Source organism: Poecile atricapillus, chromosome 1 (genome assembly GCF_030490865.1).
Source record: "Poecile atricapillus isolate bPoeAtr1 chromosome 1, bPoeAtr1.hap1, whole genome shotgun sequence".
NCBI lineage: Eukaryota > Metazoa > Chordata > Aves > Passeriformes > Paridae > Poecile > Poecile atricapillus.
The window spans coordinates 123,983,804-123,994,428 of NC_081249.1; the positions used below are offsets into that span (position 1 = coordinate 123,983,804).

Below are 10,625 nucleotides of genomic sequence, written 5' to 3' on the forward strand. Positions count from 1 at the left end.
CCGGGATCAAGGGGCGGGACCGTGCTATAGGGCAGGACGGAGCCTCAGGTCCGGATGGGGCCGTAACCTCTGGCTCGTCCCCATCCATAGGGAGTGCGTCTCGCGGAGGCTCCGCCCCTCTGGTGACGTCAGCGCCCCGCCCCCTGCGCGCGGCGCGCGCGGCCACAGCCCTGAGGCGCAGCCGCCGCCGCCGCCGCCGCCATGGGGAAGAAGGCGCGGGCCGCGCCCGGACGCCGGCCCATCCTGCAGCTCTCCCCGCCCGCGCCGCGCCGCGACGAGGCGGCGGGACCCGCGGGCGAGGGGGGCGACTCGGGCTCCGAGCCGGGTAAGGCGAAGAAGGCGGGTGGAATCGGGGGGCGCTTTGTTGGCGGGGCGCGGCCTAGTGCGGCCTAGCGTGGCCTGTCGGTACCGGGAGGTCTCGATCCGGCCTCCCCCGCTATCCCCCCGGTCCGAGCCCTCCGCGTAATTGACGCTTCTGCCCCGCAGATGAGCCCGAGACGGTGGCGGAGCCGCCCCGCAACCCGCCCAATCCGCCGCCCCCCGTTCCCGCCGCCGTCAAGGCCACAGGTAAGGGAGCGCTCTGGGGTGAGACGCGGGATTACATCCCCCCTAAAACACTCGGGGGAGAATTTCAGGATTTAGGGGTGCTGGCGGCCCCCGATGCACACTAATTATAAAAAAAGTTAGAGTTCTGGTTATAAATGGGACTTTTTTGGCTTAAATTAAGGGGGTTGATTCAGATGTCATTTTTTTGGGTCCAAAACATGATTTTTTTCTTAAGTTCAGATTGTGGGGGGTTTGGTCCTAAGTTTAGCCGGTTTTGATACTAGATATGGGCTAAATGTAGGAGTTTTGATACTAGATGTAGGCTCCTAAATGTAGGAGTTTGGTCCTTTGTGTGATTTTTTTTTGGTCGTATATTTGAAGTTTTGGTCCTAAAAGTGCAGGGCTGTGAGGTTCCAAAGGGTTTTTGGAGGTGCTGAGTGTGGGTTTTATGGTTCTAAGCGTGGTGGGTTTTGTGCAAAACATAAGGGCTTTTTTATGTGACTGTGTTTGTTCCTCTCTCCATAACCCCTTATATTTAACACAGGGTAGTCATCCACGTTCAACTATTGCTTCTAAGGGAAGAGAGTTAACCCTTTCCTAAATAATTCACATTGGGGCTGGAGTTGTTTCCATTTTAATTATTTTAATCGTGCTGTTATTTCCCAAGAGGCAGCTGCTCATTCTTAAATGTGTTTTGTTACTGGTTCTTGTGCTGGTTCCCCCCTGGCACTCGTACAGGGGCTGTTCCCCTGGGATGACAGTGGCACCTGGAGCGGAGGGTGGAGGGTGGGATCCAATGCCCTGTGGCAGCAGGAGGATTCCCCTGAGGATTCTCTCTCCCTTCTCCAGGAGGTTTGTGCCTGCTGGGTGCTTATGCTGACAGCGATGATGAGGAGGGCGAGACGCCGGAGAAGCCGGCCCGTTCCACGGATGCCAACGGCAGCAATTCTGCTGACATCGACAGCACCTTGGCAAACTTCCTGGCTGTGAGTGCCACTCTGGCCAGGATGACAAGAGGGAGGGGTGGTTGGAGGAGGGGAGTTTCACAAAGATACTGTCTTCATCCAGTTAGTGCTGTGATTTGAAGCTCACGATGGGATGCTGTTTTTACAGGAGATCGATGCCATCACGGCCCCTCCGCAGCCCGCTGAGCCCCCCCCTGCCTCCTCTTCCTCCTCCTCCTCCGTGCCACCCCCCACGCCTCCCCGCCCGGAGCCGAAGGATTCCGGCACAGGCCCATCGTCAGGCACAGCCAATGGCACGGGCTCGACACCGGCCCCGGAGTGGCAGTATGACACCCAGTGCTCGCTGGCCGGAGGTGAGTGCCATTCCTCTCTCCCAAGGGGGTGCTGACAAACGGGTGTCACTGGGGAGAGGGGAGTGACAGACTGCCCTTGTCCCCCCGGCAGTGGGAGAGCTGGAGATGGGCGACTGGCAGGAAGTGTGGGATGAGAACACCGGCTGCTACTACTATTGGAACACCCAGAGCAACGAGGTGACCTGGGAGCTGCCGCAGTACTTGGCCACGCAGGTCCAGGGCCTGCAGCATTACCAGCACAGGTGGGCGAGACCTCCAGGATGTTTCCCTGTGGGATGTTGTCCCAATCCCACCCTTCATTCCCTCTTCTCTTCCTCAGCAGCACTGTGGCAGGCACTAACGGCAGCTTCATGGCAACCACGGAGCCATTCTCTCAGGAGAAGGGGACCCCAGGCAGTGCTGGCCGTGGGACTGGCCTCAGCAAGCGGGAGGTGAAGAAGGTCAGTCCTATGGGTTTTGGCTGTCATGGGGCTAGCAGGCACCTCCTTAGTCTTCCTTGGAAGCAACTGGGATGCTCTGCTCCATCCACAGCCCTGGGAGGGGCCTGGCAGCGCATGGGCTTTCCCAGGCAGCTGCCAGAAAGCTCACATGGAGCTCATCCCACAGGAGGTGAATGAAGGAGTGCAGGCTCTCTCCAACAGTGAAGAAGAGAGGAAGGGAGTGGCTGCGGCCCTCCTGGCCCCACTGGTGCCTGACGTGGTGAAGGAGGAAGAGGAGCGCTGGAGGAGGAAAGTGATCTGCAAAGAGGAGGTTGAGCCACCTCTGGAAGAGGAGGCGAAAGTGGAAGAGGCATCGGCTGCCCCTGAAGAGCCGGAGCCCAGCAGGGACCCCCTGGAAGACACAGGGCAGGAGGATCTGTGCAGCGTGGTGCAATCAGGGGAGAGCGCGGAGGAGGAGGAAGAACAGGACACACTTGAACTGGAGATGGTGCTGGAGAGGAAAAAGGTAAGGGGGAATGTTTGTCCTGGAAACAGGGCTACACATGCAGGCACAGCATTGCTGGGAATAAACTGGGATGTCGTGTCTCGGCAGGCAGAGCTGCGTGCCTTGGAGGAAGGCGATGGCAGCGTTTCGGGCTCCAGCCCGCTCTCCGATGGGAGCCAGTCGGCCTCGCAGGATGCATCCCGCAGGCTGGCCTCCAAGCGAGGGAAATGGAAACTGTTTGTGGGAGCCACCAGCCCTGAGTCTGCCAGTCTAGGCTCCAGCAAAACGGGCCGGGAGAGCCCAGAAGCAGGAGAAGCAGGTAATTGGAAAGGCTTCCTTTGGAGGGAGGAGCAGGGGGTCTCCTTTCCCTGAAGACACACAGAGCAGAGCCGGGAAGGGCCATGAGGTACGTGTGCCAGGTGGAGACAGGCTGAGGGGTGGCTGTGTCACGGGCCAACCTCACTGGGATAAGCTGCTCCTCTGCCAGTGTCCCTATCCTAATTACCCACATAGCGAGAAGAGTGTCATTCAGTGGTTCCTTGGAAGAAGGGACACACAGAGCAGCTGCCTCACATCCCATTGCCTTCCCATTCCTCCCAACATCACAAATCCAGCCCATGGCATACTGGGAATTGTCACCCTCCACTTCTAAAGTTCAGGTTTTGAGCTGCCTAGTACCAAATTCCGGACAGCTGAAGTGTCCCTGGAGTCACTCCAGGGCCCCACACTCAGTGTGTAGGGAATGTAACTCCAGCCCTTGTGGCAAGGCAGCCACTGTTTCTGTGGGGCTGGTTCAACTCAGGGTGTCTGTGGATGTATCAGTCATACACAAATACCCCTCATGTTCCTGTTGGATCCCCCAGAGCTGTGCTTCCCAAAATGCACCAGCTATAGCATCTTAAGGAACACTCTGTGTTCCCAGCAGCTCTGGGACTCCCAGATTGTAGAATCTTGGAGTTGTTCAAGTTGGAACAACTCCATGAGGTCATGGAATCCAGCTATTCCCCCAGCACTGCCAAGGCCACCACTAACCCATGTCCCCAGGTGCCACATCCACATGGCTTTTAAATCCCTCCAGGGATGGGGACTACCACATCTATGTGCAGCCTGTGCAAGGACTGGACAGCTCTTTCCATTAAGAAGCTTTCCCCAATATCCAACTCAAACCTCCCCATGCACAACTTAAGTCTGTTTCTCTTGTTCTGTCTCGTTCCCTGGGAGCAGAGCTTGACTCCACCCTCCTCTCAGGGCATTGTGGGGAGCAAGATGGTCCCCCCAAGTCTCCTTTTCTCTGGATGTGCCAGTCCCTTCCCAGCACATGATTTGTGTGCCTGCAGCACAGAAAGCTGAATCAAACTGCTCTTCCAAGAAAAAACTGGTACTAAAGTGCATGCAGTAGGCTGTGTCCTGCTGGGCCTGCCCCGTCCTGGGGTTTTTGTGGCCCTGAGGTGCCTCTGCTTCAGGCAGGGGCATGAGCTGGGTGACAACTCTGTCATTAAATCAGTGATGTCATTTTCGCTTAGGAAAATGGTTTTGCCAGAGGGCTTTCCAAATGACCCTGAAGCCAGCTCTTCCCAGCACCACCAGATTCCACCTGAACCTGGGGAACAACAAGCTATCACTCCAAAATAACCAGTTTAAATTGAGCACCCTGCTGCTGGAGCGTGATTTAGGGAAGTGTTCTGCCTTCCAGTGCCAGGATGTGATGAGAACTGGGTTTTCTTTCCCCAGCGGCCTGTGGGACTCTGTCATAAACTTCCTTCCTTGGAATTGATTGCTTTGACAGTGAATTAGTCATCTGAAGGCAAAACCTTCTGGTATTGGCAGCTTTTGGGGACCTCTTCAGTCTTTCATAATTAACTCATTGAATACCTAGTACCTGTAATTAACAGATTATTAAGATGACAGATTTTGTGGGTTAGTCTCTTCCTGCTTCCCTGATGCCAAATTTACCAGCCCTTGCCTCATTTGTGCTTTGCACTGTAGCAGCCTCTCCCCTTCCCATGTTATCCTTCTGGAAGGATCCCCACCATCAAAACACAGAGCGGTGACCGTCTTTCCTTTTAAATTTCAGGCTTTTGTCACTGGCTCTGGTGGGTCCTAGTTCTTTCCCCACTGTTACCCATGTTGGTTCTGGTTCCAGGCACAGTGTCCATCCAGCAGCTGGCACTGCCAGGGTGGTGGTGGGACAAGGACTGACCTGTCCTTCCTTCTCCTGCAGCTCCGAGCACAGAAGCAACTGATCCAAGCTCAGACAAAGAGACAGAATCTGAGGAGCCTCAGGAAAAAGCCAAATCACAAGGGGCTCCAAAAATGGAAGAGGAGGAGCAGGATCTAAAGGTACGAAGAGGCAGAGGTGCGTGTCTGTGAGATGAGGGATGTCATGGGTACTCCAGCTGCCAGCAGAAACAAGGGACACACTGGCTCCCCCAGCCACCTCTTCCCTGGGAACATTGGAGCTTTGGGCTCTGGATTTGACCCACCTGAAGCTTTTAAAGCTTTAAAGCTCAGATCCCTGTGGGAGCAGCTTGTGAAGGAAGGGCTGTGCAGGACTGGGACAATATCCTGTCTCCAGTAGGATTCAGCAGCAAAAGCTTGGATGAAAGGAGGGTGTGGGGGGGAAAAGACTGAGCCCTGGGTGTTGTTGTGACAGAGAACAACCAGTTTGATCTTGACTTTGTTTTCACCAATAACAATATTCCAGTCTCTGGCCCGCTCAGTCGTCCCGTTTCCAGGCTGAAGACTCCTCGTCCGTAATCTCTCCGTTTCTTGAGGCTGACGGTACCACTCTGCCCTTCGCCCGGCATTACTTTTAGATGAGAGCTGGGGAAGCCCTGGGGATTTCTGCAGCATCCTGCTGATAGCTCTTCTCTGAGCCTTGGTTTGCTCCTTCAGCTGCATTGGATCAATTCCCTGATCTATAGCAGAGCTCCAGGCTCTAGGGCAGTATGACAGAGCAGTAGGGGAGATCTTTCCCATTTGTCATTTAGTCCCCATGTCACTTATTACCCAGAGATCTCCTGCAGCATAAAATTTGGCTCTGGAGTAATTCTGTGACGTTGGGAAATGTGTCACCTCCCTGTGGCAGATGGGGAATCGCCAGCTCATGGTGGAGCCCAGGTGGAACCCGCAGTGAGAGTTGCCCATCCCTGTCCTCATTTCCCACCACTTAAAGAATTTTTCTGGTGTGAAAGGGAAGGTCCTTTTGTCCTTGTGAGAAATCCCACATCTCTCCCTTAAAGCAACTCCTTAAAAGATTTTGAGATGTGTCATTCCCAGATCAAAATTGAGCCTCCCTCAGTGCAGGATCCATTTGAGACCTGATTTTTAAATCAGTTTTATTAAATAAAAAAAATTTAAGCCTGTAGCAGGGCTGGACTTGCTGGTCCCCTCTGCTGTCCCCCCTCCCTCTGGTCCCAGTGGGCGCTGTGACAGACCGTGTGGTGCTTTTCCATGCAGGATTCCCTTAGAGCTGTTGGAGGAATGCCGGCTCCCTGGGTAACCAGTACCGTTTGCTCATCGGGTTGGGATCTCTCTGGTTACAGGAGCTGCGACAGCGCCACCACTCCCAAGTCACCCTCTGCTCCGGGATGTTCCCTGGCTTCTCCAGAGCCACATTAACATGGGAATTTATATGCCTGCCTTGGTCTTATCTAGGGCTTGCTTGTCTGGCCCATTCCCTCTCTAGAGACAGATGCTTCCTTGGTGGCTTTGGTGGACATTCCAAAGCCTCTTCTGAGGAGCGAAGTTAAAAGTAGACATTTTTAGAGCCCTCCTTAAAGCAGTGGTGATGCTACTTGCAGACATCCCTGTTACTGTTCCTGATTCCTTTCTGGCTTGTGGCTGCTTCCATGCAGTGCCTTCAGGCAGGGGGATGGACACAGGGATCCCTGTGTCCCCAGATTGGAGGTTTCACTCCCATGGGATGCTGGGGATGAGTAGCCATGGTTGCTGTGAGCTGACCTGAGTTTTAGCTGCTTTCTCTGCTCTGGAGTAAATCCAGAGCTGTTATCCCTTTCTGCTGCTTTCCAGCTAGTTCCTCTGGAAAGCAATTATTTATAGAACCTGGAATGACATCCTGGCCTATTTACTTGGGAAGTATTCTTAGATATATGCCATGGCATTGGTTCTGCTGCAACTCCAAGGTACCAGAGCTACCTGAGCCCGTGCTGTCCTTCCACACAGAGTCAAGCGCAGTCTGTGGAGGAGCTGTCACCCAGCCACCCACACTGCCCTGTCCCTGGGGTGCAGAATGTAGCGGGATTTAACAGAGGGAGTGACAGGCACACAGGGCTAGGGTGGCATGTCCCGGTCCCTCCAGGTTGAGGGGCCACGGGTGGTCCCGAGCGGTGTTTCCTGAGAGCCGCAGGGCCACAGCCGCCCGATGCTGCTCCCAGGGGGCAGCTCTTGACTCTGCCCTTTCTCCTGGCAGTTTCAGATTGGAGAGCTGGCCAATACTCTGACTAGTAAATTGGAGTTCCTGGGCATCAACAGACAATCTATCTCCAACTTCCACATGTTGCTGTTGCAGACAGAGGTAACCGAGCCTTCGCCCCTCGCTCCGGCCTTGTGTTCCGGAGCGGATCGGATGCAATCCGCCGTCCGAGCGCCGGTGCTGCGTGAGCCTCGTGGCGCCTCGCCGCGCAGGGCCCTCCCTTCCTCGGCGGGGGGAGAGCGTGGCTTGGCGTGGAGGTGGGGTGTCCTCCTCCTGGCCCCCCGCGTCCCGTGCCGGAAGGGAGCCTCCCGATCCTCGAGTCCTGTCCCCCCTGGGGCCACTGGCAGCCCACCTCAACGGCTTCCCCCGGTTCTTGCCCTCTAGACCCGCATTGCAGACTGGCGAGAAGGTGCTCTCAATGGAAACTACCTCAAACGCAAACTCCAAGACGCAGCCGAACAGCTTAAACAATACGAAATAAACGCCACCCCTAAAGGCTGGTCCTGCCACTGGGACAGGTACGCGCTCTCCTCCTTTCTCACCTTTCATCTCTGACATCTCAGACATGATTTGTGACCATCAACCACCCGACGACGCTGGCGCCGTCCCTCTGGCAGACTGAGAGCGGCTTCTGTTAGTGCTGGGCAGGCAGAGAAACGTCCGGCACTCGCAGAGTTTGGGCTGGCCGCCAAACTGGAGGATCCAAACGGAGTGCCCAGTGCTTTGCGACGGAGCCGATTCCCTGACGGACAGAGCTGGTTGTCCCTCTCGCGAGTGTCCAAGCGCTGTGGAGGGCGGGCCTGGGGGGTCGCGCATGCGAGAGCTCTGTGAACTTTGCAGGATCTCTGGATCAACTCTTCTGACCAACAGCTCTTCCAAAGGACAAACTTCAACTCACCGACGGAATGAAGAACAAGATTTCTGTCTCCTGCCAGCAGGTCAGACCCAAACATTTCTTTGTCTATTTGGCTTTCTTGATTAATTTTCCTTTGTTTGAAATCTTTGCTCTTTTGTTTTTCAGCTCCCAGATCCGCTCCCTCTCTCTAGCATTCACTGTGTGTTTGACACCAAGAGTATCATAAAAAACTGCGCACCATGGGGTAGGGGGGCAGCCGCTTCCCTCCATTGGGCTGTTCCCCGGTGCCTCTTCTCGGAGGGAGACTTTCAGCCAAGGCCGTGCTGAAAGTCCCAATGTTAGCGAGACGTCGCCAGCGTTCCCGGCCCTCCCCTCCCTCGGAGCGGGGGGCTCAGGGCGACGTTCCCGCAGCCAGCGATAGCAAATAGCTTTGAGCGAGTCGGCTCGGGCCTCTCCTGCCTCTGTCCTCAAAGTTGTTTGTTGCGTGTGGGAGAGTGGCAGCCCTGCTGCACGAGGGTCTCCCCTGCGAGAGCGCACCGCTGTCGTGGGCAGGCCCACCTTGGAGTGTCGGGGGCGGAGAAGGGAAGCTGAAGCCTCCTTCTCTTTCTTGTGATCTAGGGAGCATAGACGCTATTTCTATGTTAACGAGCGCTCGGGAGAGTCGCAATGGGAGTTCCCCGATGGGGAGGACGAAGAGGAGGGACAGCGAGGCGCCGCCGACAGAAAACCCGACGGTCCTCCAAAGCCACCTCCCAAAGACAAAGGAGAGCACAGCGAGGGGCCCGCCGAGCGCCCCGCAGGTACGCCTGGCTGGCACTGGGGGTCCTGGCCCCAGAACAGGGGGTGAGGGCAGGGCAGTCCACAGTGGTGGTGTTTCCAAGTGGGGACCGCAGGCAGGAGCAGGTGGTGCAGACCATAGGACAGGCATTCAAGCCCGTGTCAATGTGTATTCTTCAGGCTCCCTTTGTAAAGAGTCCTTCTCAGGCCAAGTTCCTGCTACGTCTCTCATGCCGCTCACTCCATTTTGGACTCTGCTTCAGTCCTCCGTCCCGGTCCTCCAACCTCCCTTGCCTTTGGAAATGCCTCCGCCGCCTCCACCCCCCCCAGACTCGCCCCCACCACCTCCCCCACCACCCCCACCGCCTGGAGAAGACGGGGAGATCCAGGAAGTGGAGATGGAAGATGAGGGGGGTGAGGAGCCGCCTGCCCCAGGAACAGAAGAAGATGCTCCCCTCAAGTCCCTGGTGCGGCCCGCTGCCAGCAGCAGCCAGGTGAGCAGTGAGACAAGGGCTCCACTGATTGCAGGGTGTGAGACTCTGGGAAATGGGTGTATAACAGTGCTCCTGGCTCAACACTCACCTCGGCACTCTCTTCCAGGTCACCGTTGATCCGAGCCCAGCCCCGCTGCTCTCGGCCAAGCCACAGAAGAGGAAAGCAGTAGAGATGAGCCCGGGGCTGATGCAGCGCACAGCCACCATCGGCAGCTGTCCCGTCATCTACAGCCAGCCCCTGATGGCCACGGGCAAGTACCAGCCATCAGCCGTGCCCTTGGCCTCCCTGAGGCCGCGCCAGCGCCTCCAGAGCGAGATCCAGGGACGCCCCAACCTCCGCATGGCTCCGGGCCACGCCGGTCCTCAGCCCACGGCGCTGGGACTGCAGTCCAGCTACCTGGGTGTGACGGGACCTGCCGCGCCTTCCATGATGGGATACTCGGAGTGCGCCGTGCCCGTCAGCCTGGCCACCGCGGCCGCCACGCAGCCGGTGCCGGCACGGGCAGCCCTGCCAGCCGCCAGCACCGCGGCCGAGCAGCCGCCACCCCCGCCACCCCCACAGACACCCCCACCGCCCACCCCCAAGGCTCCGCTGCCTCCAGAGAAGGAGAAGCCAAGGAAGGGACGCAAGGACAAGGTAGGCCGGATGGGTGGTCCCACATTGGCAACATTCCTTCCCTCCTCCCTTTCCAGCCGCATTCACCACTGTTATTTTTGTGGCACAGGGCAAGAAGGGTAAGACAAAGATGCCATCGCTGGTGAAGAAGTGGCAAAGTATCCAGCGGGAGCTGGATGAGGAAGAGAATTCCAGCTCCAGTGAGGAGGACCGGGAGACCACAGCCCAGCGGCGCATTGAGGAGTGGAAGCAGCAGCAGCTGATGAGGTACAGATTCCAGGTGCTGGCACCAGGACCCTTGTAAATGTCCCTTGTAAAGGTGGGGGATCCATGAGAGGACCAGCTGGGTGCTGACATCCCACTTTATCCCTGCAGTGGCATGGCCGAGAGGAACGCCAACTTCGAGGCGCTGCCAGAGGACTGGCGTTCACGGCTGAAGCGGAGGAAAACGGCCTCGAGCACATGAGGCATGCAGTGCCATGCCCACCTCTTGGGGTTTTTTTGTTTTGTTTTGGTTTTTTTTACAGATGTACAGTTCCTTTGACCATTGTCCAATAAATTGTAGCAGTTTGGGAAGTGCCATCTCATTGATTCTGCTGGGGGTGGGTGGTAGATGGGGATGGGGAGCACAACAGACCCCTGGAATCCACGCCTACAAG

The 10,625-nt window shown here is 56.7% G+C and overlaps 1 protein-coding gene across 2 annotated transcripts; it reads left to right on the plus strand.

Moving 5' to 3' along the window:
• The first annotated feature begins 136 nt into the window (after positions 1-136).
• Positions 137-10,479, plus strand: FNBP4 (formin binding protein 4). Of its 2 annotated transcripts, none has more exons than XM_058829473.1 (16): positions 137-325; positions 487-567; positions 1,396-1,532; positions 1,660-1,864; positions 1,956-2,106; positions 2,184-2,304; positions 2,471-2,809; positions 2,897-3,107; positions 5,010-5,128; positions 7,221-7,325; positions 7,608-7,741; positions 8,698-8,879; positions 9,037-9,350; positions 9,457-9,987; positions 10,076-10,233; positions 10,342-10,479. In XM_058829473.1, the coding sequence occupies exons 1-16, from the start codon at positions 202-204 to the stop codon at positions 10,430-10,432; spliced, it is 3,003 nt and encodes a 1,000-aa protein (XP_058685456.1). In that variant the 5' UTR covers positions 137-201; the 3' UTR covers positions 10,433-10,479. The 2 variants fall into 2 exon arrangements, with proteins under 2 accessions (XP_058685456.1, XP_058685457.1); XM_058829474.1 differs by having other exon boundaries at positions 2,187-2,304.
• Positions 10,480-10,625: the final 146 nt, after the last annotated feature.